General features: G+C 43.9%; 1 protein-coding gene across 1 annotated transcript in view; it reads right to left on the bottom strand.

The window, feature by feature from the left end:
- Positions 1 to 18,113, bottom strand: part of C5_1H8orf82 (chromosome 5_1 C8orf82 homolog) — a 224,276-nt gene that overhangs the window by 172,541 nt on the left and 33,622 nt on the right. Inside the window, exon 2 of the mRNA XM_085604664.1 lies at positions 12,647 to 12,695. Within this exon, the coding sequence (XP_085460790.1) occupies positions 12,647 to 12,695 (49 nt within the window). The remainder of the gene's footprint in view (positions 1 to 12,646; positions 12,696 to 18,113) is intronic.

Here is an 18,113-nt window from a genome sequence, read left to right as displayed (position 1 = left end):
TAAATATTCAACATTATTGACTAACAATTTGCATTTATTAGCCTTGACTGTCATGCCTCTGTCTTGTAAAATGGACAAAACTTTCTTTAGAATCCCAATGTGTTCCTCTTCAGTCTCAGTATGTATTAATACATCGTCCTGATATGCCTGTACTTGTAGGATGTCACCAAAAAGACCATCCATCAGTTTTTGAAAAACGCTTGCTGCCGATGCTAATCCAAACGGCAATCTTAAATATTTGTAGGCTCCAAAGGGAGTCACAAACGCAGTAAGAGCTTGACAGTCTGGGGTGAGTTTAATTTGATGGTAAGCGGAGTGTAAATCTATAGTGGAAAAAACCCTTGATTTCCCTATCTTCGCTAACATCTCATGTATAAGGAGTAATGGATGACAGTCTACTAAGATATTCTGATTTAAAGATCTTAAGTCTACACATAACCTGAGATCCACACTCCTTTTCTTCCGTAAAACCACCGGAGAAATCCATTCTGAGGAGTCAATCGGCGATATTATTCCTTCAGCTTCTAAATTATTCAGTAGAGCTTTTAACTCCTTCCTGACAGTAAGAGGTACCGGTCTGGCCTTGTGTATTATTGGTACAGGGTTCCTTTTTAGCTTTATATTATGTTCATACCCTTTTACCTCACCTACTGTATTTTTGAACACATTAGGGAAAGACTGTGATGTTTTCCACCTCCATAATCAGTTTGAATACTTGCCACAATGCTCGAAGGAAGATCACCAAGGACAATTGGAGGGTCCTGACCAGGCCGTAATATAATACCTAGCAAAGCAAGATCTTTCCAACCTATGATGTCTCTTCCCTTGACAGCCACATATATTTTCATCCTAACAGCTCTTCCTAGACACTCTAGTTTATCCAGAAAATAACCCAAAAGCTCTATGTCTTGTTCTCCAAATGCTTTGGGGTTAATATCAGGGGCAGTAAGCGACATATTATTGGGCATAAACTGATAGAATGTGCAGTCTGCAAGAATAGTAATAGGGGCTCCTGAATCAGCCATTGCTGGAATTGTTTTTCCACCTATACTCATATCAACTAATTGTCCTTTGATAGGTTTCCCAAGTGATTCGGTACTTCAATAGTGACTACTATATTTTCAAATGTTGTCATACACTCTTGAACTTCTTGTTCTTTCAATGAAATATTGGATACTCTGACTCTATTTAAATTAGGGTTTGTGTTACTCCTGCAAGATCCTTGGAAATGACCAATCTTTTGGCATTTAGTGCACCTTTTTCCCATAGCAGGGCAACTGAGGTTGTTCCCGATGTGACTTCTTGAGCCACATCAAAAGCAAACCAATTGACCTCTCAGAGATTGGTTCTTGTAAATTCTATTTTTGTTATATGACTGTCTGTTATTGATAGCACACACCACATTCTCATCAGAAACCAGACTTACATTAGAGGCACACACCGGTTGTACCGATGTTTGTAAATTAGTACCTAACGTTTGATTTGACTGGCCAGACAACACTTTAGATGTAACAATCGACCTCTCGATGCTTTTCGCTATGTCAATTGTTTCAGCTAAATTAGGATTACGTGAAGTAAGTAATCATTCTTGAATTTTCTTTGAAAAACAATGGAACACAAATTGATCCCTAATGTAAGTATCAATCTCGGGTCCAAATTCACACTTTTCGGCTAATACCCTCAAAGTCGCTATGTAATCTTCAACTGATTCTTCACTGGATTGTTTGCACATTGCGAAATTAAACCTTTCGAGAAGAACGCTTGAAGTGTCAGAATATTGTTTAGCCATACGTAGTTTCCCTTCAGTGTAGACATTCCAAACTGTGTCTTCAGCCGTAGGAGCAGGATGCCTTGGTAAATTGTCAAAAACTCTGCGGCCTGCTGTTCCTAGATGGTTGACCAAAAGAGCTAACTTCCTTTTCGGCGAGTAATTGTCTGCATCTATGGCTGTGAGATAATTCTCAAAATCTCTGAGCCATTCTGCCCATTTTAGGTCAGGCTTGCCTGCTTTTGGTAAAAATGCCGCAGGTTGAATGACACCCTGACTGGATGCCATTGCAAGCAAATGTCTAATAAGGTTATCCACGACAGTTAAGTAAAATAAACAATGAGGAACTTTTTTTTTTTTCTCTCACCCCGAAATTCTTCGGAACTCACTGTACTTAAATCCTTGAATTTTGGTGTGTGAATCACCGTCACACTAGCAGACGTTGCTCATCCGTGTAGTTTCTCTCCTGTTCTCCTCTTGTTCTTTGTATGAAATCACTCTCGTTGAGCTTGAAAACTAAGAAAATTTTCCCCAATTCAAAATGGCCGCCAACGTGCGTATGACGTCAGCGCGTCAACGTGTCTCCCAGGATGCACCGCAGCTAGACAGAAGGAGGAAGAGCGCTGGAGGAGGAAGAGCGCTGGAACATGGAATTCAGAGCTCCGCTTGTGGTCACCTGCTTCTGAACGGTGTCGCGAGGTAAGCAATGGTATACTTTGAAAATTGCTTAGCCAAACGGTTCTTTGTAGTACGATGCACTCGGAGGGCCAAAAGTCTAAAAATTGTATAAAACAACACTCTCTTGGTGTAGATCGTCGACACTAAAATTGAAGCCCCTCGTAATGTGAGTTGCCGCGATAGTAGATCCACAAAGAGTTGAGCAGAAAATAGTCTCTTCAAACATAAACACATCCATTAGACATATCGGATCAAAACACAGCGACTCCATTCCCAAACTTGCTCAAACGCACCGTGTCATGAAAAAAATTTAGAAGTCCAATGAAATCCCAAGGGTCAGCTCGCTGTGCGACGACAACCCCACTCCTGGTACCAAATTGTAGTAAGCTCCACGCTATACAATTTCCAATCAGGCGTTGGGATAAATCCAGTGTAGATTTATTGTAATATATCCAGTATAACAGAAATACCAAGGAACAGCAGATGACAGAGAAACGTCTAGTACAGATCCTGGTCAAACGATAACTCCCTCCCAGAACCCTACGAACCATGACCTAGACATGGTTCTAACATGGAATAATGCAATTAAAGAGACAACACCTAATACTATGCAATATGGAATACCACATTGATATTAGACCGCGCTCGCTTCCGCTGCTGCCGAGTAGTGGTTGTTAACTGGGTTAAGCGCAAGGATAGTTTTATTTCTATCAAAGAATAGAGAGATATGCCCAAGGAGCGGCAACACTTAAGCAGGCGGACGGAATCGCCGTCATAAACCAAACCTCACATACACAGGGCCCTGGCAAGTATCACGCTTCTTGCGTTCGACTAACGCATAATTACTTAATGACAGTATCCTCGCAGGATCACTTAGCTTAGCAATTCAATTGAAAGCTTTAATTAATGAAAGTAAAGCGCTCATTCCACTCAGCGAGCTATGATAATCTCCAAGCCCTGAATACTGTGACCATTTGCTGTAGCTTCAAAGGGGAGGAGAGATGTCAAGTCAGAACCTGCTTCCTATTCTGACCACGGAGACAACGCGTTTATAAATATTAAGTATGCAAAAGCTGAACCTTTATTCACCATCACCAGCCCTTGCAGACCAGTGGCCTGTCCCAGGTCTATCCGTACCGAGATATTCCTTCGAGGGTGATTCGAGCACGCAACAAATTAAAATAAAATAGCATATCTCTTTGGGGGAAACAGGGACCCATGTGGGCCTGGTGTAGCAAAGCACCATGTGGGCATCATTTAACCAGCACAAATGTCAACTGGATGCGTATGGTCCCACAAATGTTGTTCTCAATTTGCAAATATGTTTTATAATAAAAATGATGCATATTTAACGATGCAGTTCTAGAGTGGAGAAATACACTTGTTTTTTAAAGGAGTTGGCAGGTGCTGCCCCCTGCTCCCCACCACCTACCCGCACACCAACCAACATCCTCCCTAAATTTGCAGATGTAAATGTGACGCACTTTCTGCAAATTTCAGCTCTTTGGTCTGCAGCCCATATGAAAACCTAAAAAAAAACTAGGTTCCATAGTGCTGTTGGTTTGAAAAACACAGTGGGGTTTATTTACACGTTACTTGCGCCGACACTTAGGGACTTTTAATATGAGAAAAAGTGAGATACTGGCGGCGCAACAGGTTTGTAAATAACCCCCAGTGTTCCTAGAAGATGTCGCACAGGATGACGTGGACAGGTGCTTCACGTGACCCCTTGGAAATGGTGCCGCCGACATCAGACCTGCCTGGTCATGACACTACAATGCTGCACGGGCAACACCCAAAAGTGCTGGAAGTGAACTGCCCTTTTCATGACTGGTGGCCACATCATGCCGTGATCTCAATAGGAAATGAATATCTCAGCAGAACTAAAATGCGTTGATGGCTGCAGGTCCAGATGTTTGTCAAAAACAAATGAAAATGAATGGAAAAACGTGATTATTTGAAATGTCTTCTGAAGATTGGGACATCGCTCACCCAGCATCCGTGTGCATAGAACAGTACGAGTCTTTGCAAGGGTTGTTAACCCCAAGAACTGTTTACCAAGTATCGTTTCATCTACAGCGGACACCTTTGGCCGCTGTGCGATTTTTAGCCACGACCCCTGTGCATGCTGGGATTTAGGGTTTACTGGCTGTTGACTTTACCAGGATACTGCCGGTATGACAAGATTTATTAAAAGCTTCAAAGTTGGTTGTCTGCTGGTTAAGGGCAGCAACGCTGAATGTTATCACATGCTTTATTAGCATCGATAAAATGTAAATGTTGTGCATTTTGCCTTCTATGCTGCAATTATGACAAGTAAATGAATGCTGAACCTCAAATGCACTTATACACAGATTAAATACATGGGCAGATTTACAAGCCCCTTGCAACACTTCTGCACCTCCGCTGCGTCACTTTTGTGATGCAGCAGCGGCGTAAAAAATGCGTCCGATTTACAATGTGACACATCTAGAGCGATGCATCACGTTGAAAAGCCCTGCATCACAAGCAGGAAAGCCTCAAAAAGTGATGCAGTGAAATCTATAAGATTTCACTGCATCAAAACCTTACGCCTGCTTGAAGCAGGCGTAAGAAGTGATGCAGTGTGTTGAGAATAGGCCTCAACATGCATTGCTAGTGTTGTGTTGTGCTTGCGACACGACTCCAGCAGAGCGTGACTTTTGCGCCAACAGATGTGTCAGAATTTTTGGCGCATCTGTCAATCCTTGCGCCATGGTGCGCCGTATTGAAATACGCCGCATCCATGATGGCACAAGGGTTTCGCAGGCTGGCGCAGGGAAACAGACTCATCTCTATAGATGTGTCAGTTTCTTGTAAATCTGCCCCTAAATGTGTCTACCAGGGCTGCTCAAGCCATCCCGATTGCTGCCTGGCTTTTCCTATTAAAACATAAAATATGAGCTGGAGAGTCCCAGAATAAAAGAAAGTTTGGTTAAAACTCTGCACTGGCTGGAGACCACGTGACACTGAGCCACCCCATCAATATGAATAAACAGCGACCTTTACTTATTTCTCAATGCTGCTGGATATGAACTTTCTTAGCTGACGTTGGTTCATAATGACATCCTTTGGTGGGATCCAGGCAGCATTGTAGTTATATAATAAGCTAGTTGAGTGTATGTAGCATTGTAGCTATATTAAATTCAGCTCTACAGCCTCGCTTCGCACAAAGGCGAGCGTTTTTAAAATGTGTCTCATTACGAGAGCATCGCTTCTTGGTTCTACTTGTGAGAAAGTGTCACTCAAGTGCCACATGCAAGACGATGAAAATGTCACACAAGCACACTGAAAACATGGAAATGTCAAACTTAAGCACTCTGAAAACGTGGCAGCTATGGTTACGAGCAGGTTTGAACATTGAATTCCTAACATTACAATCGGTATTTATTGGGCAATGCAAGGCATTTAGAAAAAAGATCTCTGGCGCCATCATGTGGCTCTAACAGCAACTACAGCTTCAAAGTAGAAAAATATCGTGGTTGGTAATAAACGTTTACTGAACAAACATAAACAACACACATATAAGAACACTTCTCCAAAGGTCACTTCTTTAGATAGATCACAAGCGCATGGTTAAATAACAATAAAAAATAAACGTGCCCTGTGGTTTGCCACTGAAGATTTCAAGTGGGACAGACAGGGAGGCCAAAAGGGTGAACAGTAGATAGCGATTCCTCTAAAACCCCAGTTTTGGTGTATTTTCACAAGTGTGTACTTGTAATTGTCAATGTAATTATATAGCGCTTACCACCCCTGATGAGGCTTTGAAGTGCTTTTTCAGCGAGTAGCACGCTACTCTGGAAACCAAAATTAGTAGTTAGTACATTTTTTTATTGTGTTTTTTATTGTGCATTAGTTGTGTTAGGATTGTGCTCTTAGTTTCTTGTGTGCTTAGTAGAGTTTGGGGCAGGGATAGCATGAAAGCAGTGGATTTGAAAGGGGGAAGTACTGAGTTGTTTTTGTAAGTAATGGTCGTGTGTGGTTCTTAATTGGGTGGCATGGCTAAAAAGGAGGGGTGAAAGATTGAGAAGGATGTTTGGGTGTTCACACTAGCCAGAAGGTTTGGATGAGTCAAATGGAACAGGAATGGGAAGAGGGAACAGTTTTGTTTTTAAAAGCGAAATGTAACTAATTTATACATACATAGCTATATATACACATGATGCTGGGTAAAGTTGTATTTGCGTGATCAAACCCCTCTATATAAATACCCATATGTATATTGAGGTGCAGTATCTACATGGTCTGTTGTCCACATTTACCATGTGGGACATTTTTATGCTTTCAAGTAACTGTAATTAAACTTATATAGACATATGAAGACACATGGCACTTATTGTAGTTTTTAGTAGTAGGCTTAACTCTCTTTATACACATATGCTTCTATGTAAATAGAATCAGCAATTTTGACATGTTCTGATATACAAATGTATCCGTTGGTGTAATATACACTTTTCCTCTCATATAAATTTATCTGCTTCTAGCCAGAGGCATAGTTCAATACTTGTATAATGACAGCTCTTTTTCATACCATGAGTAGTATAGTTTGTCATGTCTGAATAAACTGTTGCAGTACATTCTTGAGTTGTGAGTATAGTCACTACATGGGGAAGAGGCAGCTTTTGACTAATCTTTTGAAGTGAAGATGGTTGTCTGTAGATCTTATGTTTGCGGGTAGGATTCCATAGTCTGGCTGCTCTAACAGAGAAAACTATTCCACTCCTTGGCTTTTTTCTTGTATGCCCGAATAAGGTGACTTGGAGTCACTGAGAGGAGTTGGCCTAACGGCTAGGACGGTCGACCTCGAATCTGGGTCCCGGGTTCGAGTCTCGGCAACAACGCTTAACATTGTGATTCTGGGCAAATCACTTAATCTCCCCGTGCCTAACAAAAAAATGAATGTGTCCTCATGTAATGCAACTGGTGCTATGTAAAGCGCTCTGATACCCGATACCTTCGGGTTAAGTTCGCGATATATAAAACTCAGTAAAAAAAAGAGTGGTCCTTTGACATATATTTCTTTGTTTGTGATACAAAGCATCTTGAAGGAGGATCTTCAAGAAACTGCTAACCACTGTAGCTCCCTTAATGCACGAGAGATGCATGCTTGCGGCTTAACATGAAGGAGGAATCTGGCGGAAGCATTCTGAATTCTTTGTAGTATTCGCACAGTTAACAAAGTTGAGCCTTGATACAGACGATTAGCGTAGTTCAATTTTGATAGGACAGGAGAGACAGACACTTGAACCTTGTGTGGGAATCCCAGGTGCAGGAAGATGCGTCGCAGTGTCTTCATTGTGAGAAAGCTTGATTTGGCGACCTTACCCGCTTGTGGATTCATTGACAGTTTTGCACCCATGGTAATTCCAAGGTTTTTTACCTCAGATATTTTTGGCAGTGGTCCTGGATCGTCAGGCCAGGCACAGAGAGGATAGTACGTTTTCCAGTCGCCACAGGTGTGTATCTCAGTTTTGAAAGCATTCAATTTAGGCTTTGCGATTTCAGAAGTATCTGCATGTCATCTGCGTAGCTATAGAAGGTGAAGACAAACACTATGATCAGATCTGGTAGTGATTTCCTGTAGAAGTTGTAAAGCATGGGTGGGATGCTTGAGGCTTGAGAGACTCCTGCTTTAATGTTGTATGGTTTGGAAGCAAATGGGGTTGTGTGCATAATATTTGTTCTGATGCGTAGATAGGATGTGATCCAAATGACAGCTGAGCCCTCTATTCTGGCTTTCTCAAGCCTTTGGATTTGAATGATCCTCAGTGTCAAGGCTACTGAAAGGTCAAAGAGAAGAAGGACAGCAACCTCGTTCTAGTCAGCTATATTTTTAAGGTCATCCCAGATAGAGATTAGGGCCAATTCAGTGCCTCTTCCTGGATGAAAACCAGTTTGAGAGCTGGAAAGCATTAAACTGTATTCAATGAATTGTGATATCTGGTCGAAAGCTGCTCTTTCTAGGAGTTTGCCCAGGAATGGTCCGTTTGCTATAGGTCTGTAGTTGTCAGGGTCTAAATAGTTTTTTTGTTTTTTTAAAAAGGGGCATATGTATGCCTTTTTTAGTTCTTCTGAGAAAACTAATGTCGTTAAAAAGTTGTTGATGAGTGTTCTTACTGAGATGGCCGCTGAAGTTGAGAGTAGGATGTTTTAGAAGTTTTGAAGTGGAATGGGTAAGAGGGCCAGCTGCTGGTTTTCTTGCTTTGACAAGGTCCAGATATGCAATTGGTGAAAGTTCCTTGAAGGAGCATAGTTGCTATGTTTGCCTTTGGCCAGACGGTATTGTCGACATGAGTTAGGTATATTGTTTTCTTGTTGTAGGTTTCCAACATATTTGCTTTAGATTTGTATTGGTTAGCCAGTTTGTCACCAAAATCTTGAGAACTGGGATTGGTAGCTTCTGTGGAATTTGATTTATGGGATTTGGTGGCTATTTTATATAATTCTTTATTGGCACACTTTGCATTGTGGATTCAGTTTGAATAGTATCTTTTTTTGCTCTTTTGATTGTTGACATATTCTGTTGTGTCTGTGTAGGGATATCTTGTCTTCAGGGTTGTTTCTTTTGAGACAGTTGCGTTGAAGCTTAGCATTTTATTTTTTGATCTTTTTTAATTCTATATTCATCCAAGGTGTGTATTCCCTGTTGTTATGCTTAGATATCTACAGAGGAACTAGGAGATCAAAAGCTCTCTGGAGCCATCCATTGAATTTTTGCACAGAATTGACGGTGACTAGATCTGTCGTGAAGTTAAGCAGATTTTCTAGTTCCTCCAGGTTCAGCGTGTTCCATGGTCTGCATGTGGATGAGGGTAAGATGGTTTTAGCTGTGATGGGTTTTGATGTCTTGTATTTGAAGGTATCAAGGAAGTGGTCTGACCATGTGACATGAGTAATTGTCTGGAGTGTGACTAGGTTTGGGTTGGTAAATATGATATCCAATTGTGTGTCCAGCGATGTGTTTGGGTTTAGCACAGTTTGCTGTAGGTTGTGTGTCTAAGCCAGTGAGCATGGTTCTGGAGTGTGGTATATTGGATTTTTCAAACCATATGTTAAGGTCACCCAGGATGCATAGCTTTGAGTATATTTTAAGAAGGTTAAAGATTATGTCTAGCAATGTAGCTAGGAATGTTGCTTTAGTAGTTGGTGATCTGTAGAGAAGGAGAAAGTACATGAAAATGTTGGTGTCGTGTTGCAAGTGATAAAGAGGGTCTTGCAATCTTTTAAAGACACATCCTCAATATTGGTGAGATTTGTCGTTTCTTTAAATATGAAGGTTACGCATCCAGTATGGTAGGAGTAGGAGAGGTGGAAAAGCGAGCTTATCCTCAGCACAAAGCCCATGGACTGTGGGTGTGAAATCTAGAGGCAAAGCTTGAGCACTTGGCGCTTTCGGCTGTTTCAAACAGATCTATGTCGAGAAACCCCATACCCCAAAAATAGGGGAGCAGGACTTCGGTGTGGAGTTCCCACTCAAGGATTTGTTGCTGCATCCTGCTGAGCAAGTCTACAAAGTTGTTGCTTGATCCTAGAATGTACACCGTTAGGAGGTGAACTTTGTGGTGGATCACCCAGCACCAAATGTCTTAAGCTAAGGCAGACAGTTGGAAAGGGTGTGTGCCCTCCTGTTTCTGTAGGTAGTACATGGTAGTCCTGTCTGTTTTGATCAGGAACTGCTTTGGAGTGAACATGGCAGAAAAGGCCTTGAAAGTCAATTGAACTGCCAAAAACTCCAGATAGTTTATGTGAAAATTTAGTTGGGGGGAGTCCATAAACCCTGACTAATTATGTCCTGTTGGTGTACCCCCAGCCTGTGACAAAGGCATCCGTAGTGATGGTCACTTGGGGAACTGGGTCTAGGAAAGGCCTGCTCGAAACAAATTGTTGCTGTTCCACCGCTGCAGAGAGTAATGGGTGCTGACCTTTATCAACACTAGCTCTTCCATTAGACCCTCCACTTGTGACCACTGTGCTGTGAGGCACTCTTGGAACGGATGCATACCCAATCGGGTGTGGGGAACAATGGTGATGCAGGAAGCTATCATACCAAGTCGGCGCATCACTGTGCGTACAGTGACCTGACGATTTGGCTGAAAGAGAAGCAGCAGGAATGAAAGACTTGGACTCAAGCAGAACTGGTATAAGCCTTCCAAATGACTGAATTCAGTATTGACACTAGGAAGGGTTGCATCTGTAATGGTTGAAGGGAAAATTTACCCACGGTTATGGTGAAGCTCAGATGTTAAGGAGATATGCGTGTAAACTAGACACTATCGCTTGCTTGCACTCTTTATCAGCCAGTCATAGAGGTACAGGAAGACGTGGTCGCCGCTGCTTGTCTGATGAAAACCTTAGGCACGGTGGTAACATCGAAGGGCAGTCTTGGAATTGAAAGTGCTGTCCACTTACCAATAATCTGAGGTAGTGGCAACATGCTAGTTGGATTTGGATGTGGAGGTAGGCAACCTTCAAGTCAAAGGCTGTCATGAAGCTGCCTTGCTACAGTAGGGTTATGACGTCCTGGAGCATGACCATGTGGAAATGCTCCAATAGGATTTCCTTCTTAAGGTCTAGAATGGGCCTCAGGAACTCATCTTTCTTAAGGATTAGGAAGTACAGGGAGTCCACTCCTTTGCTGCATTGTTGAGGCAGCACTGGCTCTATGGCTCCATAGAGTAAACAGAGTCCACCTCCTCTTGAAAGAGCCTCTGGTGTTAAGGGAGTGTTTGTGGGATGGGATGGTTGGTGGAGGGGCAGTGATCTCCATGCAGTAACCCTGCTCTACAATGCATAGGACCTCAATTGCAGACTCGACGCCTGGCCCCCGAAAGGGCAGAGAGTGCCTTGGTGTATACTGGTACTCATAGCAGTCGTCTTCTGATGCTGGCCCTGTACCGGCTGCAAGTCTTGGATCTTGGGAGTCCGACGGAGATTTGGGTTACGGGCTGAAGGCACCCCTTTTTGACTTAGACCACACCTTCCACTATCTCTTCTTCAACATCTTCCCCGAAGTAGTCAGGGGTATCCTCATCTCGATGTTGCTCAATGATGCACCGAGATTGTCAATGGTCACTACGATTCCGAATTGTCTTTTTTGATGGAAAGGCAAGGCAGGCACAGCAGGAGACCTCGTTATTCGCCTCAAATGATGGACCACATAGTGGGCTGTCTTGCATGAGTACAGAGCTCCGGGACTCTCCCTCAGGATTGCAAACAGCCAGCATTTAAAAAATAGCAAAACTAATATAACAGCATTCTAAACCTTAGCTGACCCAATATCAAGAAGAATTACTTTTATTGACAACCATAATGGCAAATCAATAGAACTCACATCCAACCACACTAAAGCATCTCTATTAAAATTCTACAACTAGGAAAACATTTTAGAAAAGTCCCTACATGCTGTCAGGCAGAGGAGTTTATATCCAAGTTCTAATCTTAGACAAGGCACAGAATGCTCATAGGTAGCTTAAAAACATCCCACTGGGCTTCACAATAGCTTCTTTACACAAACTGGTTTAAAGCTCGAAAACTAAGCTTCCTATGCAGCTGTAAACCTAGGAGTTTCGCTGCCACCATCTGTAGACTCTGCACTGCAGATAGGGAAGAAAACTCTCATTGTAATTTGGTCAATCACAGAATTTAGGGTTATATCTTTCTCATGCCACGCTGTGTGTATGTAATAAAGGATGTCTCTGTTTTTATGTGGGTTACTGCCAAGTTATTTTCATCACAACAAACCTCAAATTCCCCAGAATAAAACTGAACACATTAAAAAAAATCCTGTGATAGTGGTGAGTTTCAGACATGGAAGGCTATTATTAGGCATCCCAAATATTAGTGAGTGGTTGGAGAAACCCCAGGAAGAGTGTGTTGCATGTTGGGAAGCTGCCGGGGCAACATGGAACTCAGAAGTTAACTCTTCCTCATCTAATAGGCTTAGAACAGGAGAGTTAGTCATGGTTTGCTTGCCGGTTTATCATACTTTTCAAACGGGAGGGTAGATAAAAAAAACTAATCAAAGTGTGAAGGTAGTATCTTCATCCTTGACCGACCTCATGCTAAGGTCTATTCAGCCAGAAAACCACAAAGGTCCCAACAACTGACCAGTACATGACACCATCGGTACATCACAACATATTCAGACTCATAGAAAGGAAGCAAGAAAATACCCCATACCTTTAAAACATGAGATAAAGTTCTTCACCTTGGCATCATCCAGGAAAAGCTGGAACATAAGAGGAGAATAAAATAATGGAGAGAGTCAGACTTGGAATGTTTAATCAACCATCACATGGTCAGGTTTCACATGCAGTTTCAGACATTACGTTTTTAAGTAATACGCAAAGGTTTGCAAGATCTTGGTTTGCACATGAGAGATGGCAGGGAAGTACTGTAAGGTGCTTCCTCCAACATTGTGGCGGACCGACCTGTGGTGGCTCAGGCGCAGAGATTACTAGGCATATTGAGAGTTCAATGGGTAGTGATTTTTTGGGGTAATGTTGACAGCAGCAGTATTTAAGATCTGAACTTCCTCCGAGAAGGTGCCTGGCAACTGTCCATGTTGCACTAAAGTTATGCTTGTAGTTCATTCATCACGGTTTCGTTCCTCACCTTTTTTTATTTTCCCTTTTACGGTTCACCTGGTTTTGACCATTTACCTACTTTCTGACCTTGCTTACAAATTCTGTGTTGGCTTGCTTTGCTTTCTTTCCTCTACCCACCTTGATTCCAGAATTACTAGTAATCGGGGTTGTACCATCGGTTTCACCTACTTCCTTGATCCTTATGGTTTAGGTTCCCAGCGGTTTTGAAACCAGCAAACAAATACCATCTATAGTAAATCTGCCTTTTCTGCATGGTCACTCCAAAATGTCTACCCTTTCTCTGGACACTATTGTTGCTTGCTTTATGACTTTGTGCACATTACCGCTGCTAAACAGCAGTAAAGAGCCTGCTCAACCCTTTCAAAACATGTGCTGTACAGTGGAACTTCCTATTTAGCCTTTTTAACTTCCCTATTAGTCCACTGTCTATACTGCACTTGTGGTATGGGAAGTTAAATGTTATGTGTGGGATGCTGTGTGTAGTTACACCACACACATATATGACAAAATGTATGTTTTTTTTTACGTCTGTTAGGAGTACCACTGTGCTCTGGGTGGGCTGCAGTTTAAATGAACTGCAGTGGCGCATGTCAGGGTAAAAGATATTTCCGATTTAGGAAAAGTCTATTTTTGTGTATTTATTAGTCACCCTAAAGTGTGCCTTATAAGCCCACAAGAGTGTGCTAATATGACAAAATAGGGAACCCTGCATATTAGTGTGCCCCCACAGTGAAACGAAAGGGAAAAGCTGGCCGTGTTGGCCTAGTAAACTTTCCCTAAGTAATCTTAGATGGGAATAAAATTGGATTTCCCTATTTCTGTTAAGGAAAAGGCTACAAAATGATTTCCTGTTAAGGACCTGCTACAGGAATACGTGCTATTTATTTCACCGGTAAATAACAATGCCACAGGTTTGTTAATTATTGGGTGTGATGAAAAGCACTAATTACGAGTTTCTGAGGATTAACATGTAGATTTTGGTGCTTACTGCACCAAAATCCGCATGAAACAGTAAATATCGTATGGTTTTTCCTGTTAAAGTTTGGCAGGTGACCAGCCGCGTTATTTAACGAATTAGATCATTTATGCGTTAAATAAAGCCAACTCATATTTCCAACCCATACCTAAACAGGGGTTATCACATGGGTCAGAATTTAACAAGCAACTTGTCATCAGGACCACTGTGTTTAAAATCTGATTTAATGGTGAAATCAGAATGATAAAAACTTAAGCAGAAACATAACTTTATGAAAACGTAATTTAGGCTGCTTAAGCTAGAACTGCCTTAAAACTAGTCTGCCACTCATTTCAACTCCAGAACTGGAATATTTATCCTTGGCTAGAAGAGTTAACAACCCTGGTTTAGAGGACCACATCCTGCCTCTAAACCAAGGAAGGGCCAATAGGTGTTAACTGCTGACCACGTAGCAGGGATTATTTATGCACGGGTAGCAGAAGAACAGGCAGATTTTACACTACTTCTTTAGACATCAGATGCCAAGGAGGGCCTCTACTGTTCATGCCAAGGAACTTCCTGGATGGGCAGGCATTAGTCACAGTAGGAGGGAAAACGAGTTCTGCACCATCAGGGGGGGGAAGAGTTCACCTATGGAGCAGACTGGCTTAGGAGCTAAAGTGAGACCTGCCAGGTAGCAGCTTGGCTTCATCATCCTGAAGCAGAAGTTTCTGGGTAATTGTACAGTAAGGTAAAGTTGAAAAAGGGTGCAGGGCGTGAAGTATGTGAAAATAGCAAGTGGTTAGCCTCCTTGTTAGACCTGTCAGCCCTTTGGGTGGTCCCTCCTCATCATTATTTATTTTGTCCCACTTTTGCCTCAAACCCTGTTTGAATTTTTCCTTTTTGGGAACCACCAGACTTTTTCGTGTTGCTGCAGATTCAGGGAGCCATTTTATCTACCCCTGAAACTTCTGTCTGAGGGCCTGGAGCACAAAATGGTGGCCACCTGTGACATCACCAGCATCCACTGGAACCTACTAGCACCTTCCAGAACATTCCAGAACCCTGTGACCGTTGGAGGCGGTTTAGAATGTTGGGAAGCTAAGACAGAGAGTTGGCAGTTGGAGCTGGCAGTTGGCACCTGACTGGTGAAGAGTGAGCAGCAGAAACCTGAAGGAGGAAGGAGTGAGGCAGCAGGGGTGGAAACTTGTGCCTGGAGTGGGGTCCATAAACCCACCCGTGATACTAGTCCCTACTGACTGAGCCCAGCCTAGAGCCCTGTGTGGGAAGAAGCAAGGAGAACCATCCTAAGGACCTGGACAGCAGGAACAGGCCTTAGAAGTCAAGGAAGCAAGTACCTGACCTGTTTATTGGTTTCCCTGGAGCCGGACGTCGAGTAGCCTGGAGACCTGGAGCCTGAGGTGGAGAAGCGGCGCTGACTGGAAAAGCAGACGTCGTGCCCAGAGCCGCCAGAGATCGTGAGAGGGCGCCGACGGAGGACGTGAGGTGTACCAGAGGTCGAGGAGGAAGTCAACCAAGGTCGAGTGAGCGGTGTCGACGGGGGAGTGAAGTCCGCCCTCCGGAGTCGCCGGAGACCGAGGTGAAGTGTACCGGAGGTCGGGAGTGAGGATCGCACTCCGGAGTCGCCGGAAACCTGAGGAAAGGAGTACCGGAGGTCGGGAGTGAGGATCGCACTCCGGAGTCGCCGGAACCGGAGAGAATCGTGCCGGAGGTCGGGAGTGGAGGTCGCACTCCGGAGTCGCCGGAAACCTGAGGAAAGGAGCGCCGGAGGTCGGGAGTGAGGATCGCCCTCCGGAGTCGCCGGAAGTCGACATCGAGCCAAGGCCGGCCGACGTCATCGAAGCTGAGGTCGCCATCGGACCGGAGCCGCCCGAAGTCGACATCGAGTAAAGACTGCCCGACGCAATCGAATCGGAGGTCGAGATCGAGCCGAGGCCGCCGACATCGAACCGGAACCGCCTACCGGCGTCGTCAAGAACTGACATTGTGCCGAGGCCGCCGACATCGAACCGGAACCGCCTCACGGCGTCGACCCGACTCCAGCGGCGTCGGAGCTTCAGAAAAAGGGCAGTAAGTGGAATAGAGGGCGCCAAAGACCCTGTGGAATCCTAAGAGACTACTCTAGGGGTTAGAGAGGTGCTGGAACCAGCTGGACTGTGCCAGGGGTGAGCTGAGACTAATTCAGAGGGGTTGTGTAGAGTGAGAGAGCCAGGTCTCTGGTATTCCCCCCTTGATCTACCTCAGTTTAGGCCTCAGCCTTGTCCAAGCCAGGGAGTAGACACCCTTAAGCCTTCCACATCCCCACAAGCTGTGCCTGGGCCAAATCAGCCCATAGAAATTTAAATGTGATCTGATTCTATGAGTGTCACTGTCAGCTTTAAATTATTTATTGAGGGCACTGTATTTATTGTATTTAACCTATTTATTGCTTCACTGTATTTATTGTTCCACAGTATTTATTGATGCACAATATTTATTGGTTTGCAGTATTTATTGCCTCAGAATATTTAATTGCCTGTATGTTTTGCACTTATATTTATGCCTTCCTTATTTATGATCACCCCTATTTATTGAATCAATAAGCCAGTATTTATTTGACCTGCACTATTTAAAAAGCTTTGTATATTGTGATTGTGTATTATTTATCTAATCAGCAACTAAGAGAAAAAGAAGATAAAGAAAGATATTTTCATAATTTTTACGGTGTAGAGTCGTTTTTGGAACGGATGCACGCATGGTTATTGTATGGGTATGTTGTATGCTTAGCACGGTGCCTGTTTCCTGACCACTCGAGCCAAGCTACCACTGTATGTTCTGGAAAGACTCCGTTACCACCAACCCTTACCGGTGTGGGAGTGGAGTATTTCCAACATTAATTGGTGTTCAGTGGTGGGATAGAGCTGTGCCTACGTATACTCAACAATAACTGTGGGTAGTCCATAGGCCTACACCGGGAGTTTTCTCAAAGCGGCCTTCCTAATTGTGGGTTTTTGTTTTTTCCAAATTTACTCTGGTGGTGGGAGGAGGTATTATTAAAGGTACCCCCTGCATTGTTACTGCAAATAACTGTCCTCTGACCTGAGTGGGCAAGATGGAGTTTGTACTGGAGAATTTAGAAACGTACACTGTGGCCCAACTCAGGGAGTTTTGCCAGCGGGAGGGGGTGTATTGTCCCCCAGGAGCAAAGAAGGGTGCACTCCAAACCAGCTTAAGGGCTTGGGGGGAGGCACGCCGAGAAAGCAAGGCTGAGGAGGAGGACAGGGATAGAGAGCCCGACAGTGAGGGAGCTGGTTTGTACCAACATGAGGTAGGGAACCTGTCAGCGGGGCCCAGGACACTTTCCAGGAAGGGCAGCAGTGCCTCTAGCGGTGGCTTGTCTGAAGTGGAGTTAACAGACCGGAGGGAGAAAAGACAGCTCACATGGGACTTAGCAAGGCTGGAGAAAGAGAAAGAGGAACAGAGGATGGCTCATGAGATAAGGCTGAAAGAGATAGATCTTCAGATCCTGAGAATCGGGGCACACCCTGTACCTAACGGTGGCAGCGAAGAACGAGAGTACACCAGGGAACCCAAACCCTACCTGCCAAAGGACATAGTAGCTAGCTATGGGGCGGGCGACGATATCGCCAAGTGGCTAGCGGCCTATGAGGTCTCGTTAAGGGCCCATGGGGTTCCAGAGAAGTACTGGGGAGGGGGATTGTACAAGTACATGCCTCCAGCTGGTAGGGATGCTTTATTGGCCCTCGAAGAGGATGAGCAGACCCACTACCCCACCATGAAACTGGCGCTCATAAGGAAGTTTGGACTAACACCCGAAAAGTACAGACAGAAGTTCAGGGGTAGTCACAAACTGGGCACACAGAATTGGGTGGACTTCCTGGACTATGCAAAGAAGGCACTAGAGGGTTGGATTCAGGGCAGTGAAGTGAGGAACTACGAGGGGTTGTTTGACCTAGTACTGAAGGAACACCTGCTCGAGAAATGTTTCCCTGAACTGCGGCAACACCTGGTGAATAGCAAGCTGACCAGTCCCCGGAAGCTTGCTGAGGAGGCGGACATTTGG

The sequence above is a fragment of the Triturus cristatus genome, chromosome 5_1, assembly GCF_964204655.1.
Source record: "Triturus cristatus chromosome 5_1, aTriCri1.1, whole genome shotgun sequence".
Lineage (NCBI taxonomy): Eukaryota > Metazoa > Chordata > Amphibia > Caudata > Salamandridae > Triturus > Triturus cristatus.
Note: the sequence above shows the minus strand (reverse complement) of the source record. Positions and strands in the feature narration are given on the sequence as shown.